The sequence below is a fragment of the Pollachius pollachius genome (genome assembly GCF_949987615.1).
Source record: "Pollachius pollachius genome assembly, chromosome: 4".
NCBI classification, from domain to species: Eukaryota; Metazoa; Chordata; class Actinopteri; order Gadiformes; family Gadidae; genus Pollachius; species Pollachius pollachius.
Window position 1 is genome coordinate 4,486,504 of NC_136937.1, and position 22,054 is coordinate 4,508,557.

At 50.0% G+C, this 22,054-nt stretch overlaps 2 protein-coding genes across 3 annotated transcripts in view; one reads left to right on the top strand and one right to left on the bottom strand.

Annotated features, from left to right (window-relative positions):
• Positions 1-2,971, top strand: part of LOC307074087 (serine/threonine-protein phosphatase 6 regulatory subunit 2-like) — a 28,733-nt gene extending 25,762 nt beyond the window's left edge. For both annotated transcript variants that reach the window (XM_079734090.1, XM_079734091.1), the window contains exon 24: positions 116-2,971. In XM_079734090.1, the coding sequence (XP_079590216.1) occupies positions 116-161 (46 nt within the window). In that variant the 3' untranslated portion in view covers positions 162-2,971. The remainder of the gene's footprint in view (positions 1-115) is intronic.
• Positions 2,972-4,042: 1,071 nt separating this feature from the next.
• sbf1 (SET binding factor 1) overlaps positions 4,043-22,054 on the bottom strand; it is a 65,152-nt gene continuing 47,140 nt past the window's right edge. Inside the window, 19 exon segments of the mRNA XM_079735898.1 lie at positions 4,043-6,099; positions 6,793-6,924; positions 7,420-7,507; positions 7,976-8,163; positions 8,475-8,582; positions 9,154-9,390; positions 9,701-9,831; positions 10,122-10,248; positions 11,437-11,622; positions 12,067-12,168; positions 13,134-13,310; positions 14,029-14,201; positions 15,275-15,349; positions 16,138-16,233; positions 16,924-17,061; positions 17,612-17,808; positions 18,918-19,125; positions 19,445-19,581; positions 21,566-21,741. Of these exon segments, the coding sequence (XP_079592024.1) occupies positions 6,001-6,099; positions 6,793-6,924; positions 7,420-7,507; positions 7,976-8,163; positions 8,475-8,582; positions 9,154-9,390; positions 9,701-9,831; positions 10,122-10,248; positions 11,437-11,622; positions 12,067-12,168; positions 13,134-13,310; positions 14,029-14,201; positions 15,275-15,349; positions 16,138-16,233; positions 16,924-17,061; positions 17,612-17,808; positions 18,918-19,125; positions 19,445-19,581; positions 21,566-21,741 (2,775 nt within the window). The 3' untranslated portion in view covers positions 4,043-6,000.

A 22,054-nucleotide genomic window follows, 5' to 3' on the forward strand; every position in this document is an offset into this window, starting at 1 on the left:
TTTTTTTCCCTGTGCTGTTTGTCTCCCTCCTCCCTGTCGCTCCTCTGGGTCCTCTGCCTGAATGAAAGCCCCTAAGGACCCCGACGTCTCTAACCTCTCCCCTCCCTCCCCCCAGGGAGGACCCCAAGCCGGCCGAGGTGTCCGTGAACGGGCCCGTCTGAGAGCGCGCCCGGAGGTACGCCACCTGCCCCACCCCCGTCTCCCCCATCCCTCCCCCCCCCCCCGTCCCGGAGGTCTGGCTGCCTCCAGGACCCCCGGGCCGGGTCAGAGCGCGTCCCGGGTCAGACCCCGACCCGGGAGGAGAGAGGGGGACAGAAATCACACAAAAGAGAAAAAATAAAGTAAAAAGAAACAAGCCTCCGCCGCCAATCACTGGGTTTTTAAAAAAAGAACTGACTCACTCTGCCATCTCATTGGACCTGGACACTGCCAATCAACAGCCCCCGGCGCGAGGAGGCGGGACGATGTAAAAAAGTCAGAGGCGAGGCGGAGATTGAACCGCGACCCTGCGGTTCGATGAGCCGTCTGCTGAAGCCAGTTCCATTTTATTTTCCTCTCCTCCTTCGGTCTTTCTCTCCACACGGTGTCCCACCTTCAGAGCAGGTCCAGGGGATATTCCGTATGTAGCAACAGTCTCCAAGGAACACAACCCAGCATCTGAACAGCATTTCCTCTCTTCCTATCCCTTCTTTCTCCTCTCCCTCCTCCTTCCCCTCTCTTCCTCTTCTTCCTCCTCCTCCTCCCTCTTGCTCGTCTTCCTCCTTCGCCTCCCTCTATCTCCTCTTCCTCCTTTCTCCTCTCCCTCCTCCCACTTTTCCTCTCACTTCCTTCACCTTGTTTCTCCTCCTTCTTTCCCCTCTCCCTCCTCCTCCCCTCTTCCTCTTCCTCTTTTCCCCCTCTTCCTCGTGGATAGCACAGGTTAGCTTTTAACAGAACCCAACCGAGGCCTCGGCAGGAGGAACCGTTCCCTGGGGCGGATCCGTGTTGCTGTCGAGCTCAAAGGAAGCACTTCTACACCCTTCACTGTACTGTATCGCACAACGTCTGAGTGTTGTTCTCTCACCCCCTCTCTCCCCCCTGCTCTCCCCCCCCCTCCCCCGACAGCCAGGTTTTTAACCAGCGGTTCTTTGGATTCGACTCGTTCTCATCCTCCTCTTCCTCTTGGTCGGTCTGTCAGGTTTTCCGAAGGTTTTTATATAAAGTGCTTGAGGGGAGTCCGCAGCGACTGAGGGGACGGTGGTGGGAGAGGCTCTACAGCTAGTTAGTATTACTGTCTCTTTTGCACATGTGCAATAATGTCAATTAGCCATTTTATTTAAAAACAAATTTTGAAATTCATCTTTATTATTTTTTGATATTTTTGTTTTAATTTTTTTAATCAATCTTTTTTTTTGGTTGGAGGACAACGTCAATTACGCGGTATTAGTCACGGGCGAAACTAATTTGGATATGATCTCGTGGCGGTTTTTGGAGTACTGAATCTATTTAGTGTTTATTTCTTTTCCGTTCTCCTTTCACTGCATGTTGAACTGGTTTTCTGTTGACCTAGCTAGTGAGCGAAGACCTTCTGATTGTAATGACCTTTTACGTTCTCCTCCCTGTTCCCCATTCCTCCTCTGCCCCTGTTCAAATCAACCAAACATTATCTACCTATATACAAAAAAATATTATCCACATTTAAAAAGAAAAAAAAGAAAGTAATTTTACAAGCAATCCTATCGATTTCTGTCTTTGTTGCATCCGTTTCTTATTTTTTTTTAATTTTATTTTGTTTTATTTTTCTCCAAAAAACGAACACAATTCACGCGTCGGGCTCGTAAGCGACATAATGAACCCCCGCACCCCGACCCGAACCCCGCAATCTCCCAGAGGAACCGCATCGACACCGACACCGGAGACCGTCCCACGTCATCCGAGTCCACTCCCTGGTCTACTTATCATTGTTAAACAAATCTGAAATTAAAAGTGTCTGGCTAAAACCGTTATTACCCGGAGGTTTTGTCCATCGGATGCGTAACCTCGTTGGAGCCGACAGGTGTTGACCGGTATCACGCGTCAGCTTCGCCTTACGAGGAAAACGGTCGTATCGTTGTCTCCTCCCTTCCGTGTCACTTGAAAACAATCCAAAAAACGATCGCTGTCTTTTGTGTTTGGTCTCGTAACTTTAACATAAGGTATAGTTGTGGGGTCAAAGTTCACAGACCTGAACGTGATTAGTGTCCGGTTGCTCCTGTCCAGTCAGCGCTCAGCATAATGTTAACGCGCGTCTCCCGCACGAAATTAGTCGACGCCGCCTCTCCAGGTGTGATGCTGAGCGGTGAAGCTGTTCTGGTCCACTTTGGTCTTCTTCATTTTGCCACAAAACCGAACGGGTTGTGTTTTTATTTGGGTTAAGTAGCAGTGTCATATTGCGGTCCTAGGCGCTCGTTGGACCGATGATTCTGAGCCCGTTTACACCCAGGGTTGTGGTGCTGCTATTAGGATTAGCTCCTCTAAAGTTGAACCCACACCACTGAGTGTGACCTGGTGTCAAGTGTCGTTCGGAGGCCTCCGAAGCTCCTTTGGGAGTAGAGGACGGCCGTATGCTGAGTTATCCATACATTTGTATGCTTTCTTTTCGATGCATGGGTTCAGATATGGACATTTGGGAGGGGGAAGTCTTTGTGGGAGGTCATTGGTGGGGGTCCGATGTTGACCAATCATATCCTGGCACAGAAGGTAATGATTGGAGATGCTGCAAAGCCATAATGGTTTGATCTTTTTTTGTGAACATTTTGTTTTAACTACTAATTCAATATATAGAATATTTTTCAAATATGTGTGCAAGGGGGGTCTTTAATGTATGCATATGGTTAACAGGCCATCGTCTAAAATAAGTAATATATGGTCGAGATTACTATATTTTTACTCGTTCAGTCAACTATTATTGGGACGTTTTAATTAATAAAACTTTTATTAAGTGCAGATCTCATTTGGAAACGTGTAAGAGCCATTTTTGATACCTAAAAAGAATAAACACAAGTAGTGGAAATACTGCCCCCTGGTGGGGACTCGAACCAACACCCTGATGGACACCAATGAGCCTTGGACGTGGGAACAGGTGCAGGCAATTAGCGCTCAAAGTTATTACCTAAATGTTTGACTATGGACTCCTGCTTCGTCCCCTTGTATGCGAGTTCCTGCTTACTTCAACGTATTTGGGAGCTGTGGTTTGAACGCAAAACGCAAATGGACCCGATACGAACCAGGCCAAGCGTCCAGAAAGGTAGGCTTAAGGCTTATTGGAAAATGAAGTTAGTTATTTGAGCGCCGTGTCTGCTCTGACTCAATGTGCCTAATTGCCCAATTTTTTGTTGTCGCTAACTTACTTCCCGGAAACTTTAAATTAATTGTCAACGTGGATATAAGCCCACCGTTTTATATTGGGATTTTTAAATAGGCCTATATATCAAGATTGACATCCACCTGGTCCAGAGGCTAATATGTATCTCCTCTCAATGGTAGGCCTGGTAAACTGAACGGGCCATAGTTTCAAACAATCATTTGAAAGGGTTATTAATTAACGAACAATTACCAACTTCTAACTACCAACAAATATCTAGCATTCCTGTGCTTCCAAAATGGAGGCGATCATTGCGATGTGACGCCACGATTTACAAGTCCTGTTGCAATTATCATTCGTTTCTTAAAAGGGTTAGCGACATGTATAACTATCATGGCTGGCAGCAAAACGGTCGGATGGAATCGGTCTATTTGTTGATTTTAATCAACCGCTATATCGAATTGGATCAATCAAGACAAAAGTAATTTATTGCACATTATGCATTTTAATTGAACATCTTGACTTTGGATTCTGTCATTTTATTTTTCCACTGAAATGTTTTTAATATACCAATACTTTTGATTGATGGAGGACACTAGCATCACAGTACATGTAACCATGTTAAAAAAAACAACACTGCAATATGCGGCGGAGTCTGCGTCACTCTGAATGACGCGGGAGTTTAGAACAACCGGAACCCAAATCACCAGAACGGTCCGCTGAAAGGCAACATGTCGTTTGTTTTTATTGAGACCACCGGCACAGTTAAGATACAAACTACAAGTTGAACCTGCCTTAAAAAAAATTATTAAGCCACGTTTTAGAGGGACTTTTAACCACTAATACACTATAGGTCCACTCTTAACGAATGGGTCGACATCGAAAATGGAAATGGACTAACGTTGTTAAAAAACCGAAAAAGACGTTGTGGGTTTACTGGTACTTTTTTCCTTTTCTTAAAAAAAAAGTAGTAGCATTAGTCACATTAATACAGAAATAAACAAAATGGCACATTGGATTCCTAATTTTCAAAATAAAAGTGGTACTTCCGGAATTCTACTGTAGGACAAAAGTTAAATAAATTACTACCATAACGTTACATACAAATCTGGAGTAGTATATACAAGGGAGTTATTAGACACAAAAAATAATCTACAATTCAAATTTTATATTCAACGAGACAGCAGTAGAACCATATTTTACATAGCAGGTGTGGATGAGGGTGAGCTTGTGTCCCATGTACGTGTGTGTGTGTGATGTCTTCAACTGTTTCGGATAAAAAATAAAAGATCAGTGGCACTATAAAAAAAAAATCAAGATTCAAAATAATTTCTCAAAACCGGATAGGACCTTCAAGAGAAAAATAAAACTAGCGGACCTACACGGACTGAAGCCGAACTGGAGAGCGATCACGATGTTCGGAAGTCGCTGAAGCGGTAACCGTTGACTTTAGCTAGCTCTACATCGACTGCAACACATTTGCTGTTCAATGTTATTTTTGATGACGATGCATCTATTCTAGATAAATAGATTAATGGCAAACGCGCTGAATTCCACTGGCGGTGTTAAAAAAACTAGTGAATCATAAACTCGCTGAATCATTTGCTGCGTTTGTTTTCCAAGTCGCCCGACCGTCGCTATCGGTTGGAATGAGAATCCGACGCACCTTAAAAAAAACTTCGGGCATCAGCGCACAACATGGAAATTCCCTCCGATAAATTCGACAATTCCACTCTCTGAACAGCGCCCCTTATCCCTCACATCAGTCTGGAATCGCTCACCTCTAATGGTTGGTCTCAATCAAAATAAAGTTTCCCTGCCCTTTGTCCTTTTTGATTAAAAAAAAGGAATTCCGTGAATGTTAATAGTGAAATCGTTAATAGTGGTTTTGAACGACGTCGATCTGTGTGGGTGTGTGTTCAGTAAACAGTCTGAGATGAGAACCAACGACCATCTCCAACGGGAACACTCCCACTTCGGACCACCGGGGGGGCGCTGCGATGGCTTTCACAGTATGGCAGCATGAGTCACCAACGGAACGGGGAGGAGTATGAAGACGGGGATGAAAAGGTAAATCCTTCATAATCGGTAAGCAAGGCCTCCTATTGGCCCGATCAGGCGTCCGTCAGGCAGTGAGAGGCCGGGGCCGAGGTGGGGTCAGGGGTCAGTTCTGTCACTTAGCGTCTCCCCCGACAGGAAGAATGTCATCCGAACCTCCGGTGGAATGACGGGTTTATAGGAGAGGAGGGCTTGGAGGCTCGTGATTGGTCGCCATGCTTGCACACACGCAGCCGTAGGGTCGCCCTGGCAACAGCAGAGTGGGAGATGGTTGCCATGCTGCATTTTCCGTTGTTTTTCGGGCGGCAGGAAGTGGTTATCAGGTGGGGGAGTGTTTGGGGCGGGGGACGACGGCTTTATTTTATTTTTTGTTGATTTTTTTGTTATTTTATAGGAAAAAAAAAAATTGAAACACTGTGACGCGACATCATTAGTCCGACTCTGGCAAACACTTGAACCCAGCTAAACAAAGGGACAAAGAGGCCACTCCCCCAAGGGTCCCAGCTGGACCTGGGATTGGCCGGGCCGAGCTGTCCGTCAGGCTGTCCCCGCGGCACCTCTGAGCTCGCTCCGTTTCGGTCCTTTCTGGTTGGATGGCGTAAGTCCCGCCCCTTCCTGCCTCAGGCGTCTGACAGACAGCTCTGCACACTGTCCATCCACAGCTGGGCGTTCAGGCTGTCCTGGGCGCAGAAGTTGTACACGCGTTTGGTCGTCTTGAGCTGGGGGGGGGGGAGAGACGAGGCGATTGGTCAATCCTTACAGAGGTATTTTAAAGGGTAATTCCGGTGTAAAATTGATTTGGGATATGTTTTGTATGATAACGAGTTGAAACGTTCGTTTTGGAGCACAAAAACGGCATATAGACGCATTCTTCAGTTGGCTGTTTTTAGCCGATCCTATCAAAACGCTATAACCTTAGAACGATTGGGGCACTGGTTATGGTAAAAACTAAATCGCTATTTTAAACCACTTAAAAGGCTAAAAGTAGCCTGACACTTTGGTAGTATAATAAGGGTCTTAACATATAAAACGAGGCATTGAAAACTTGTAAGTGTACATATTGTTTATTAAAAAGGACATTTTATACACACAATACCATCAGTAGATCACCCGTCGACGCCATTTTGTTTTTAACACTCGATACAGAGATTGTGACATCCGTCAGCAACATGCAAGCTCTGTGTTCGCCAATCTACTTATCGAGTCTTAAAAACAAGATGGCGTCGACGGGTGATCTACTGATGGTATTGTGTGTATAAAATGTCCATGATAGAAATTCGAGGCGCCCAATAAACGGCTCCGGGCAATCGTAAACCACGCCTCAAATACGAGAGAATGAATGTGTGGTTCCAAGACCCCTTCTCGTTGTAGACTGAGATGAGGTCTGGCCAGGCTAGGTGGGCCCCACTCACGTCAAAGAAGGCCTTCTCCTCGATGTTCTTGGGCGCCCCCATGGTGGGCGTTCCCGGTATGACGGACTCCACCTCTCCCAGCTCGATCACTCCTTTGCACTCCTTGTCCTGCCGGCTGTCGTAGTAACGCAGCTGGGGGGGGGGGGGGGGGGGGGGGGGGGAGAGGAGGAGAGAGAGGAATGAGTGGATGAACATGAGCCTTGGGAACCAGACCCATCTCGCCGGCTCCACTCACATCACAAATACCGGTACGAGGTGGACCGACCAATCACAAGCCTTTATCTAACACGAGGCGGGGTGAGGTGATGGCATTTAGACAACGACAAAGATGGCTGCCGCTGATGTAGAACGGTCTTTTGATTCTGCTATTGAGACGGCATTAAACGAACCGGACGGTATATTTTCACTAAAAGAAGAACAGAAGACTGCATTTCAATTTTTTGTCGAAGAAAACAGAAAAATGAATCACCACTCGGTGCGGTCACCCGTTTCGTGGCTGTGATTGGTTCTAGGCCTATCCGATGGCGTCCGGCGGCCTTTTGGCGACGCCCTTTTGAGATCTGTAATGAGCCGAGGGGTTCCAGCGTCCTGGTGGTTCGCCAGGCTCGTTAGTCACAGGTGTCTCACCTGGTGCTTGGTCTTGTCCAGGACGAACCAGCGTGGTTTCCATGGTTTCAGCAGAGCGCCCCTCTTGAACAGGATGCCCTCAAAGCTCCTGGGGGAGGGGGGGGGTCAAACACACATGGTCATTCATAAAACTGGGGCACGACGTCTTTGGAACCTGCAGCATAACTTCAAATGGTATCTTAACGTTTTTATTTAATCAGAAGGTGAATACATTTTATTTGAACTTAAAAGGATTTCCATTCAGCACGTTGTGTACAGGGTAGCACTGTAAGTAACATGTATTTTAACCAAAACATTTCCATCCAACAAGCTGTGGTTTGCCTAATGCAGGCTAACCACACTTTAGTAACTTATTTTAACTAAAATACAATTCCATTCAGCAGGCTGTGCTTTGATTGGTGCAGGTTGAACACACTTCCATTCAGCACATTATTGTTTGCAGATTTCAGGGTAAACACGCTAAAGTAACTTATCTGAACTCAAACTCCTTTTCCATTCAGCAGGCTGTGGTCAGCCGAACACAGCTCTAACACACTCAAGCGGCCCCCGCCCTCACCGGTTGTCGCTCTCGGTGCTCTGGAACTGGGAGTAGAGGGCGCTGGTGCTGGGCCGGCCGGCCGCCGGGGCGGAGGTAGGGCTGGCCTGGCCGTCGAGACCCACGCCCCCCTCCTGCATCACCACGCCGTGGGACCGCCGCTGGTGGCCCGGGTTGGAGGTCATGAAGAGGGAGCTGGAGAACGAGGGCTGGGGGCGGAGGACCACCAGGGGGTTAGACGGAGCGCACTCATCGGGGACCCACCGCGTGCTTTCTGTCGCGTTTCAACCAGTGGCCACTAGAGGTCAGTGTCTGATTAGATTATAATTTAACAAAATGTTCAACCATCTGCAGAAAATCTTTTTTTCCCCTGGGAAAATCTGCTGATTCACAGCCATGGTAGACATCACCACGTTAGATATAAGGTAATTAACTTTAATTATCTCTACAGACCCGCCCTTAACGAGCGGAGAGGCGTGTCCGTGTGGTGCGTCAGGAGCTAGCGGCTCCGCGGCGCTACCTTGCTCTCCAGCTTGGCCTCGCTCCTCTGCGCGTTCTTCATCTTGTCCCAGGTGTCCTTCCACTTCTCCGACGTCTGGCCCAGCTCCGCCTCAAGGCTCTGGAGGTCCTATGAGGCGCACACACACACACACACACACACACACGTTAGGTTTCTGTACGATGAGGCTATCCTGTTGCTGCTACGAGCTAATGCTACAACGCTCTTGTTAGTTAGGCTAAGCTGGGTTATGACTTTTATGTAGTGGTTTGATGCTAACCTGTAGCCTGCTCAGTGCTAATATGTATGGCAAAATTGTGCTAACCTGTAGCAGCTGCAAGCTTATTCTAGGATTCCGCCCTGCAGCTGTTAGGTGGTAATGCTAGGATGCTAGCCTGTAGCGGCTCAGTTCTAATGACAGGACGCTAACCGCTAGCCGCTAGGTTCAAATGCTAGGATGCTAACCGGTAGCCTCTAGGGGCAAAATGATAGGATGTGAACCGCTAGTCTCCAAGTTCTAATGCTAGGACGCTAACCGGTCGCCGCTAGGTTCCAATGCTAGGATGCTAACCGGTAGCCTCTGGGGGCAAAATGATAGGGTGTGAACCGCTAGTCTCCAAGTTCTAATGCTAGGACGCTAACCGGTCGCCGCTAGGTTCCAATGCTAGGATGCTAACCGCTGGGTGCTATGGCTGCTCACCTGCAGCAGCTTGGTGATGGCGTCGGGCAGCAGCTTGCTGCGGCTGTGGTAACAGGGCCAGACGATCTGGCGCTGGGACGTGGGCCCGCTGCTGTCCGCCGCCGCCGGCTCCTCGGCCGGCCGCTCCTGCCGGCTCCGCCCCAGCTCCCAGTCGAAGGAGGGCCCCTCCGAGAGGGTCTCCTCCGTGTAGAAGTCCCACAGCTTCATGTTGGAGATGTGGCTGTAGGGCCGCAGCACCTGGGAGGCGGAGCAGGGGATGGGGGGTGGTGTTATTAGAGGGCGACTAAGGGCTAGCTCCGTGTGTGTGGTGGTGATGGGGCGAGTGAGGGAGGGTGATGGGGCGAGTGAGTGAGTTTGATGGCGTGATTGTTGATGGTGATTGAATGAGTGTGAGGGTGATTGAATGTGTTAGTGTGTGAGATGGTGTGAGTGAGTAAATGACTGAGTGTGAGGGTGAATGAGTGAGAGGGTGATTGAGTCAGTGAGTGTGAGGGTGAATAAGTGAGTGAGTGTGATTGAGTGAGTGTGTAAGTGCGTTCCCCCTTACCTCCTCATCCTCGGGGGAGAACATGTAGTTGTAGAAGACGGGGGTCTTCTTGTTGAGCCGGTCGATGTAGTCCCACACGGACTTACACACCTGGGGGGTCTTCCTCTCCCCCTTCTCCTCATACAGCACCCCTACACACACGCACACAGACAGATTTTACTTATTTGGTCATCATTTCCTCACTATCATCTTGTGTTGATTGGCTGCACTGGCTGTCACTCACCACTAGTGGCAAATATAAAACACATTCAGTGACCCAACAGCAGATTTTGGTTGGTTTACACCAAAGATAGATTTAAAATGGCAATTAACTAGACCTCTGAACGGACATGAGGTCGGTGCGCATTGGGAATGCTACGTGGTCGGCAGAACTCCCAGGATGCACCTGGGCGTGGTTAAGGGGGGGGGGGGGGGGACTGACCTAGCTCGATGCGCTCGTAGTCCGAGTCGAGCAGGAAGGTCCTGAAGCGGTTGGAGACGTAGTGGTAGGCCAGGAACTTCAGGTAGTACTGGCTGAACTCAAACTCCATGGGGAACTGCAGGTGGATCTGCGGGAGGAGAGAGAGGCTTTGATACAAGGAAACTTTATTCATACACGAGGCGGACTCAAAGTGCATCATGTTGAAACAGTCATACAACGAAATAAAATGATGGAATGAAATGGATAAGATTTAGCAGAAAGCAAGATCTATAGAAACATTATTACAGGTTTGAACTGCTAATTGTCAACAAATTATCATTGTAATATATGAAAAGTTATAATATAAGTAAGAGTTTGTCTGGATGAATACATCAACACATCAACAAAGTACGATTTGTGTATCTGCTGGGTAAAAGCACTAAAGTAACTTATACAACTAAAATACATTCAGCAGTCTGTGGTTTACCACTGGTTTTGTTCATTTTTTATAAAAAAACGCAAAAAATCAAACTTGATGATTGGCCGCACTGGCTGTTACTCACTAGTGAGTGTCAAATATAAAACAAATTCAGTGACCCAACAGCAGACTTAAGATTTAAGCACATTCAAATAGTTACAGAATAGGATGATAGGATTGAAAATCTACGTCCCCGACGCTACCCATCGAATGAATGAATGAATGAATGACTGTCAGACAAGAGCTCTGGGCCCCGGGTTAAGACCGTAGGCAGGACCTATCACTCCACTCTTCCTGCCCAACCTATTTGTGCCATCTAGGTTAACGTTTGACGGCGAGAGATAGGAGAGAGAGAGAGAGGAAGCAGCTTGAACTCAGCCCTATCTATCCCATAATAAGTGGAAGGTGCAGAGAGTGTGTTGCTGCCACTGCACACCCTAAAGACATCCGTCTCTATCAGAGGGTCGTGACATCACTTCCTGGACCCGCAGCAATCCGCGCAGTGGGATTAACAAACAGGAAGTGAGGTCAAGGGCCACTAAGATATTCGCTAGGCCGGTGAAGCGTGTTGACAAAGTTGTATGGTGCATGTCAGAAATACACACACACACACGTATGTACGTTTGTATGTGTATTTAGGGTTCGCCATTTCAATCATTAAAGAAATTTGTCGGCCAAAGACTTTGAGGTCCACAGGCTCCACCTAGAGCCTGTGGACCTCATTTGGGCGTGGCCTCTCCTATGGGCGTGGACCCCCTTGTGGCTAGGCCTCCCCTGCGTCATGACCCTCCCCTGAGAGCATGACCTCCCCGGTAGGCCCGCCCCCCCATGTGGGCGTGGCCCCCCCTGCGGTCCTACCTGGTGCACGCAGTCGAGGAACTGCAGGAAGACGGGGGTGAAGCCGCTGCTCTGGGAGGCCAGCGTCTGGGCCCCCCGGTGGCTGAAGCGGTGGCCGAAGGACAGCCACTCCTTCTCCACCAGCAGCCTGAAGCCGTCGAAGGTGCGGTAGTACGGGTCCGACAGCAGCTGCACCAGGGACACCACCTGGGGACGGGGGGGGGTCTCGTTACAGACTGGACCACTGGTCTGGGGCCGCTGCCAGATCCTATCAGCTGACAGCGGCTAATGACACACACCCACACCTTTTTTTACTTTATTCGATTAAACAAGTCAACTTTATATTAATTTGTGTGTGTGTGTGTATACGTGTGTTTGTGTGTGTCTGTGTGCTTGTATACGTGTGTGTGTGCGTGTACATGTGTGTGTATGCATGTGTGTGTGCGCGCGTGTATACGTGTGTGTGCGTGCATACGTGTGTGTGTGTGTGTGTGCGTGCGTGCGTGTGTGTATGCGCGTGTATACGTGTGCGTGCGTGTGTGTGCGTGTATACGTGTGTGTGTGTGTGTGTGCGTGCGTGCGTGCGTGCGTGCGTGCGTGTGTGTCTGTGTGCGTGTATACGTGTGTGTGTGTGTGTGCGTGGTCTCTCACCTGTGTGGTGACGTCCCAGCCGTCCTCCAGGCTCACCATGACTGATGAGCCCTTATCCAGCAGCTCCACCACCAGGACGGACACCTGCAGCACCTTGTTGAGCTGGACACACACACACACACACACATCAAGAAAGAGACCAACACACACACATCCAGAGACACACACATACACACACAACCAGAGAGAGACGCACAAACACATCCAGAGAGACACACACACATCCAGAGTGACACAAACACACACACATCCAGAGATAGAGAGACACACACACAAAGAGGCAGCTTAAGCCTTGAGATCGAGATAACTTTTGCCAACACAAACATGTTTACAGGATACAAATAGTTACGCACAGGCTTATCTTCATAATCACAAACAAATCATGAATCCCCATCCGTCACACTTACAGACAGACACACACACACACACACACAGACACCGCTCTCTTGAACACACATCTTGCGTCACAAAATGTACGACCACAATTATTCAATTCAAAAACATGTACACATAAACAAAAAGTCCTATAAGCGAACACTGTGCTCACCAAAAAATCACAAACAAATCATCATCAAGTCACAGACACACAAATACACAGTCTAGTGGACGCACACACACACACAAACTTATAGCCAAACGGATCCTCCATAACTACGCACACACAAATAAAAAAAACAATGTACCCACACATTATTCCTCTCAGACACAAACACACTCCATCACACACAAACAAAAACGCATACACACACATTATCATGCTCTCACCATCATCACCTACCATCATCATACAAACACGCACACACACAAACGTACAATATCCCTCACTCTCTCACACACAAACAAAAACAAATACACACACACTTTATCCCACTCACACCATCATCATACACACACAACCAACCTCATTACACACACACACACACACACACCCAACCTCATCACACACACAACCAACATCATCTCAAACACACACGCAACCAACCTCATTTCACACATTCAAACTCACACACCCATTCACGTTCACACACACACACACACACACACACACACAGGGGGTGGCCACCCACCAGGCTCATCCACTCGGAGTCCTCAAGGCAGTGGTGGAAGCTGAGGGCGGCGTCGTAGCTGACAGAGCTGGGGACACACGCCTTCATCAGCTTCTTGAAGCTGTTCTTCACCTGCCGCACGTCACACACCTCGCTGGGGATCATCTCCCACTGCTGGAACGGGTCCTGCTTCCCCCCCTGCTGGGACACACACACACACACACACACACACAGACACAGACAGTGGGTCAGTCACCGTGGAAACTCCCAAGCCGAGCAAGAGCAGGGATTAGTGAGGGTATTCTAAACGTTTATAGGGCAATCAATCGCCGTCAAATTTTGTTGGGGTGATTATACGGGCGTTGAAAGAAAAGAGTTCTCTGCATTAGTTTAAACCTTCACTGTCTCACTGTCTCTAGCCGTTTGCTCCATTGAGAAACATCACAACTACAGCGTTTCTCAAGAAGAAAACACGCCTACTCTAGAGTCTGTCCACCCGGGGAAACTTCCTCCAAACATTAATTTGTTCCGGTCCCTTGGGCCTTGACATCTTTCAGCCATCATCTTTCCCTTCCTGACCCGGTCCCTTAGCGGCACATCATTCATATAATGTATAAATTGAACTCAAACAGCTCATTAGTTCTCCCTAAACGGGCGTGTCCTGGGCTGTAGCTCCGCCCAGAACATGGGGGTCCTTAACAGAAGCTCCGCCCAGAACACGGGCGTGCCCTAGACGGAGGCTCCGCCCAGAACAAGGGTGTGCCCTAGACGGAGGCTCCGCCCAGAACAAGGGCGTGTCCTTGATGGTAGCTCCGCCTAGAACAAGGGCGTGTCCTTGATGGTAGCTCCGCCTAGAACAAGGGCGTGTCCTTGATGGTAGCTCCGCCTAGAACAAGGGCGTGTCAGCTCCGCCCACCTTGAGCTGCCCCTTGTCCCCGATGATGTAGAGGTAGGCGCGTGGCTGGCGAAGGAACAGGGCGTCGCCCGTGGCGCCGTTGAGGTGCGGCGACTCCTTGCCCGCCAGCCGGTTCCCCACGTCGGCGTTGTAGGCGCTCAGACGCCCGCTGCCCCGGATGCTGCCCCACTTGCCTGAGGAGGGGAGCGCACACACACACACACATACACACACACACACACACACACGTGCAAATCACACACACACACACACGAGTGCAAAACACACACACACACACACGTGCAAATCACGCACACACACACACACACACACACACGAGTGCAAAACACACACACACATGCAAATCACACACACACACAGGAGTGCAAAACACACACACACATACACACACATGCAAAACACACATGCATATGGAAAACACACAGACACACACACACGCACACACATACCCAGGCAAAACCCAAACACATGTGCAAATCCAACACATGCACACACAGACACAGACACACAAACACAGGAATTAATACACTTATGTACAATTCACAGGACAATAAGAGAACGGAATTTGCACAGAATGTGCGACACACACAAACAGGTGTATTCCGTCGCACAAACCAACGAACACAGACACAGATAAAATCTTGGAGCGTAATCAGGGCAAACCAAAGCAGAAATCCTGTTTCATCATCCATCACATCACAAGCGATGCTTGACCTCTCGGTGGCACTACAACGATCAGTTAGCACGGCGTAGCATTAGCCGTTAGCCACCGCAGCCATGCTAGTAGACAGAGGACACACAACGTCACCTTGATTGGCAGAGCGCTACAGCTAGTGCGCCCGGGCACCTGCGTGGTTACCAAGGAAACAGAAGTGACTAGTCTACAATACAGTGATCCCAGGTGACCGGTCATCCGTCGCCATGGACACAAGACAGCAGTCATCAAACACAGAACACACAGGACAGCCTGCGGGACACAGAGGTGGTGGTGGGGGCGGGAGGAGGGACCACCAGCATGCAGACGACCGGGACGAAACCCTCCAATCAGAGAGAGGCAATCCAATCACATGACAGATAGTTAGTCCAAAGAGAGAGAGAGAGAGACGCAACAGACATCACAGGGAGGAAACAGTCGACGCCCGACAGGAAGGCGACAGCTGTTTAAAAGATCTTGATTGGTTAGATTAGAGCGTCGAGAGGGGGTGGGGGCAGGGAGGGGGGGCAGAGTGGGCGTGGCCTACTGTACCTCGAGGAGAGCTCCTGGACTTGACTGACATTTTGGGCTGAGAAAGGGAGATGACCCTCGCCCTTTGACCCAGAGCTGAGGTCAAACGACACAGAGAGGGGTGTTAAGCTAACAGCTACTGGTGAAGTGTGGGTGGGTCTCACACTACCATCCCTCACACACACATACACACACTCACACACACACACACACACACACACACACAGGTTAACCCCAACCAATTACTTTTTGTCACAGACAAATTTAAAGGAGGGTGTTTGACTTATTTTTGCCATTATTTGACCCCGTTTCTTTTTTTATCAAGTGTTAAAATACAGTTAAACGTTTTTCTTTTGACTCTCCAGGGCTCAGACAAACACCAGTAGAATTAAACCGTTTTGGGAGCCCATGGCGGCCTGTGATTGGTTGGTTTACATTTCATCTTAAGGACGATTGGTTGACTCCGGTTGTGACATCACAACCAGTCCTTCGTTTGCCGGGGAAAACGTTTAGCAGACGTTGTTCGACTTGAGATGAATCATCCCAACATCCCAGACTGAACGACCCGAACCAACAAACATAGGCCAAACATGTTCTCAAAAACACCCTCTCTTTAAAACTTTGCCCGGCTTCAGAGTCGGTCTGGATCGCCCTGGTCCTGGGCAGCCCTCCAGACCTCGTCCTCCCCCCCGCCACCACCCCAGAACCAGGGAGCTGCGGTAGACTGGGGGATCTGACCCCAAACACACCGACCTCTGTACACACACACACACACACACACACACACACACACACACAGGGGTCACACACAGGGGAAGGCTGCCTAGTGTGGATTGGGTGATGGGTGGGGTGGAAGTGGGTGGAGGGGGGATCGAGGAGCTCACCTCCTCGACTGAAGGTGCCGGGAAGCTCCTCCTTGGACCCCATCACCTGCTTCATCAGAGCCCCGATCTTAGGCTGACGGAGCTTGTCTGAGGAGTCTGTGGGGGGTGTGGGGGGGAGAGGGTGAGTCGTCTGGGAGGGTGGAGGCCGGAGGAGGCTCAGTACAGGACGGGGGATTGGGATGTTGTGTAGCATTGCAGTGTGATATAGGCGTTTTATTTGTTGTGTACATTTGTTGGTTTTCAGTCAGGGATTGTATTTTGCTGCACTCGCAAAAACACTTTTGCAATTTGATGCTCTTTTCTTTTTGCAACGTCAAATTGCAGATTTGCAATTTGACGTGCAGATACGGCTGACGTAGCACACAGCCCCACAACAGACCAGGTGGAGGAGCTGGGTGCTACACTGACCCGAGGTGCTCATGTGGGAGGAGGTTCTCATGTGGGTGGAGGTGCTACACTGACCCGAGGTGCTCATGTGGGTGGAGGTGCTACACTGACCCGAGGTGCTCATGTGGGTGGAGGTGCTACACTGACCCGAGGTGCTCATGTGGGTGGAGGTTCTCATGTGGGTGGAGGTGCTACACTGACCCGAGGTGCTCATGTGGGTGGAGGTTCTCATGTGGGTGGAGGTGCTACACTGACCCGAGGTGCTCATGTGGGTGGAGGTTCTCATGTGGGTGGAGGTGCTACACTGACCCGAGGTGCTCATGTGGGAGGAGGTGCTACACTGACCCGAGGTGCTCATGTGGGTGGAGGTTCTCATGTGGGTGGAGGTGCTACACTGACCCGAGGTGCTCATGTGGGAGGAGGTGAAGCCGCTGAGGGTGTTGCGTCCGTTGCCCTCGCTGTAGGAGGGCATGGAGCTGATGATGGCCTGCAGGTACTTCTCCTGCTCCAGGCTGGACGAGTCGGCCTGGGAGGGCACTGCAGGGACACACACACACACACACACACACACACACACAGGGACAGACACACACACACACACACACACACACAGACATATAGATTTATTAATGGATGTGGGCCAGGACCGTGTGGTAGTAGGCTAGGGAGCTTGACTCCCAGCTGTAAGGAGGTTATAGGTTGGAACCACAATATACACAGCCATCCTTGAGCAACAGGTCCTCTACAACCTGTTTGTTATTTAATAGTTATCATTAATAAAGTAGTAAATAAAAGATACATAACCACACATGCACCACTGTTGATAGAAGCCTCACATAGAAACACGTAGATAGAATCAAACACATCCACTCGTGGGACTCCAAACCTTCACAAACGCTTCCACTCAATAATCAAACTAGAAATAAATAACAACCAATAAACAAAACAAATAAAAAAGAATCCAACTGTCCTCGACACCGCGATCTCCGGACACCCACATCTGTGTGTGCGTGTGTGTCTGTCTGTGTCTGTGTGTGTGGCTGTGTGGCTGTGTGTGTGTGTGTGCATGCGTGTGCGCCCTCGCTACCTGAGGACGTGGCGTTGGGGGACTTGAAGAAACCCACCACCCCCTTGGCGTGGAGGCCGGCCGAGCGCAGCAGCAAGGCCTTGGTCCGGGAGTTCCTCCAGCACACCACGGGGAAGCGGTTCTGCCGGTAGCAGCGGCAGATCCTCTGCAGCGTGGAGTCAGGGATGCAGTTGGGGACGATGAGCAGCCCGGGGTAGCTGGGGGGGACGGACACACACAGTTATTCAGCCGTTAAGAATTCATGATATACTCACAGACATTTATAGGCACACACCCCTGGGCCTCGTCTCTACAGGCCACTCTACAGGTCCCTCTACAGGTCCCTCTACAGGTCAGTGTACAGGCCACTCTACAGGTCACTCTACAGGTCCCTCTACAGGTCCCTCTACAGGTCCCTCTACAGGCCACTCTACAGAGAGTGTACAGGTCCCTCTACAGGCCACTCTACAGAGAGTGTACAGGTCACTCTACAGGCCACTCTACAGGCCACTCTACAGGCCACTCTACAGGTCCCTCTACAGGTCACTCTACAGGTCACTCTACAGAGAGTGTACAGGTCACTCTACAGGCCACTCTACAGGCCACTCTACAGGCCACTCTACAGGTCACTCTACAGGTCACTCTACAGGTCCCTCTACAGGTCCCTCTACAGAGAGTGTACAGGTCACTCTACAGGTCACTCTACAGGTCACTCTACAGGCCACTCTACAGGTCACTCTACAGGTCCCTCTAAAGGTCCCTCTACAGGTCACTCTACAGGTCCCTCTACAGGTCACTCTACAGGCCACTCTACAGGCCACTCTACAGGTCCCTCTACAGGTCCCTCTACAGGTCACTCTACAGGTCACTCTACAGGCCACTCTACAGGTCCCTCTACAGGTCACTCTACTGGTCACTCTACAGGTCCCTCTACAGGTCACTCTACAGGTCCCTCTACAGGTCCCTCTACAGGTCCCTCTACAGAGAGTGTACAGGTCCCTCTCCAGGGCCCTCTACAGGTCAGTGTACAGGCCACTCTACAGGTCACTCTACAGGTCACTCTACAGGTCCCTCTACAGGTCACTCTACAGGTCACTCTACAGGTCACTCTACAGGTCACTCTACAGGTCACTCTACAGGTCCCTCTACAGGTCACTCTACAGGTCACTCTACAGGTCACTCTACAGGTCACTCTACAGGCCACTCTACAGGTCACTCTACAGGTCACTCTACAGGTCCCTCTACAGGTCACTCTAGAGGTCACTCTACAGGTCCCTCTACAGGTCCCTCTACAGGTCACTCTACAGGTCCCTCTACTGGGTCTCACCTCCTGCAGACGGTGTACATGCGGTTGACGGTGGAGATGCGGAAGGGCTCGTTCTTGGAGCGCGTCAGGCTGTTGCTCAGCGTGCCCAGCCCCATGCGCTGGTAGTCACGGCAACAGGCGCGCTCCACCACGTTGCTCATGGTCTGGCGGTCCGACGAGCGCATGGTGGAGGAGAGGGTGAGGGAGGTCTGGTCCATCTCCTCCGACACTGGGGGGGGGAGGGAGGGAGGGAGGGGGGGAGAGAGTGAGTGTGAGGCAGAGAGAGAGAGAGAGAGAGAGAGGCAGAGAGAGAGAGAGAGAGACAGAGAGAGGCAGAGAGAGAGAGAGAGAGAGAGGCAGAGAGAGAGAGAGACAGACAGACAAACAAACAGACAGACAGAGAGAGAGAGAGAGAGGCAGAGAGAGAGGCAGAGAGAGAGAGAGACAGAGAGAGAGCGATGGGGAGAGAGAGACAGAGAGAGAGATGGGGAGAGAGACACAGACAAACACATACAGAGACAGAGACAGACCGGTCGCTCCCCCTCTACCTGAGATCTCGTCCTCGTCCAGCTCCGACTGCAGGCTGCTGCGGTTCTCCCAGGTGGGGGGGGCGTACTTCTTGCGGGTCACGTACTGCCGGCCGATGGTCCTCTTGGCTGTCTTCACCAGGTGCTTGGACAGCGTCCTGTGGAGAAACGTCACGTTAGAATCCTGAACTTGCGTATCGGCCGAAACAGAGCACATACCGATACAGCATCTGGCATTGTAACTACTGATAGCACTTGTTCTTATTGAGGGGTTCCCTTACGATGACAGCAATGTATAGTCGGTTCACTTATTCACCACTATTTAAACTAGAATATTTACATTTATAATCTAGAATTATAATAATGCACTTGTATTCTTCTAGTTAACGGTGGGCATCCACATTTTTTTCGAGTTGGTAGCTTGAGCGCACGTAGGTCTGAGATGACGCGTTTCCCATTCCGACTTTACAGCATTTGTAAATCATTTAATCTACTTCAAGGAACTTGAGTAACCCTTCCTAGCCCTGATCCGGTCAGGGTCACCCAGAGGCGGTGTGTGGTGAGCGTGGGGGGGGATGACTCAGGGAGTCAGACATTCATTCAACCACCGCTGGGAGACCGGGGAGCAAAGTTGAAGTTTAGCCTCGCTCATCAGAGGGCATCGCGACACATTCTCTCTCTCTCTCACACACACACACACACACACACACACACACACACACACACACACACACACACACACACACACACACAAAGACTGGCACACACACACTGGCACGCAGATATGAAAACCGCGGGGGCAACCGAGAAGCGGTCACGTTTTCCACTGTTGAATTATTCAACAGGCCACTGGTATGTTCCGCCATTCCTACTCACGGAGGCAAGGAGGGGGAGGGGGAGAGAGAGAGAAAAAGATAAACGAAGAGAGAGAGAGAGACATTGAATGTGATTGTGTGTGTGTGTGTGAGAGAGATTGATTGTGAGTGAGTGAATGAGAGACATTGAATGTGATTTTGTGTGTGTGAGATTGAATGTGATTGTGAGCGGCTGAGTGAGTGAGAGCAGGATTGAATGCCATTACGGGAGAGAGAAAGAGATAAGAGCAAGAATAAGAGAAAATTAGAAAAAAGCAAGGCCGAGGACAAAAATATATAAAAAAAAAAACATTCAGGGTGAAGATGGAGAGGAGATAGGAGAATGATAACGGGAAAGCCCAAAGGCCAATTATTAGGCTTGCTTTCGCTTTCCCCCATGCTAATGAAAATTTAACCCAGACCCCTCACCGGACCGAGTTCAACATTTAGGTTTCCTGCATTGGGTCTGGGATCAACACCCTCGCTAACACATCACGTGCCGGAGTGTTGTTCTGAGCAGGACGGGGTCAGGGTGGGGGTTTGGTCGTACGTTTACACAGGGGTTAATAAGCGTGTTGGCCCTATCCGTTGACGGATCGTAATGCGTGCCGGCTGCTAGGAGATGGCAGGGGTCCGAGCGAGGCGGCACTGAGCTGTTGCACAAACGACCCAGTTCCCGTTCTCCACTGCTGCGTGGATTCCTGTGTTGTTGACGTTGATGTTTATGACCCTTTATTTTATACTCGTCCCTGCGCAGCTCAACTCAAAACTGAACTGAAACTTCACACACTGTAGCATCGCGTAGATGGACTGAATACAGCGCTTTTCTAACCAGTGGCCACTCAAAGCGCTTTACAATACTACCTCACATTCACCCATTCATGCACACATTCAGACACCGACAGCGGTGTCAGCCACGCAGGGCGACAGCCAGCTCGTCATGAGCAGTCAGGGTGAGACGTCTCGCTCAGGGACCTCGCTCCTCCACACTCAGCTAGGAGGAGCCGGGGATCAAACTAGCAACCTTCCGGTTACCAGCCAACCCGCTCTACCTCCTGAGCCACATGCCGTCCCTCTTTCCATTACGATAACGTAACGTAACATAACAAAACGACTCCCTTTCCGTGACAAACTCAACACTGGACAGTTCTGTCAATCATCTACACGCCGCGTAGTGTTTCAACAGACAACGAGCGATCGGTGGGTGGTAACATCAGGCGCGTCCCCCATCACACGGAACGGACTGCGACGAGGGACGGTGATCGGTCGGACGTAGGCCCGCCCTTACTTGAGCGACTGGTTCTTGTCCTTGGACTTGTGCTCCACCACCATCTTGGCGGCCTGGCCCACAGTGAAGGCGAAGGTGGCCTGGACGTGCTGCGGGTAGCGCAGCTTGTGAACGTGCTTCCTGAAGACCTCCGCCAGGTCCGACGCCACCTCCTCGTCGAACGCGATCTTCATCAGCTAGGGGGAGGAGGAAGAGGAGGATGCACGGTCACTCTCTAAGGTCTGAGTCAGATGACTTTAGATGGTGATCTAAGGTCTGATTTAGATGGTGATCTAAGGTCTGAATCAGATGACTTTAGATGGTGATCTAAGGTCTGATTTAGATGGTGATCTAAGGTCTGAGTCAGATGAGTTTAAATGGGGATCTAAGGTTGGATTTGTAATGTAAGATCTGAGTTAGAATGACTTGCGATGGTAATCTAAGGTCTGATTTGGAAGGTAATCTAAAATCAGATTTAAATGTTAATCTAAAGTCTGATTTAGATGATTT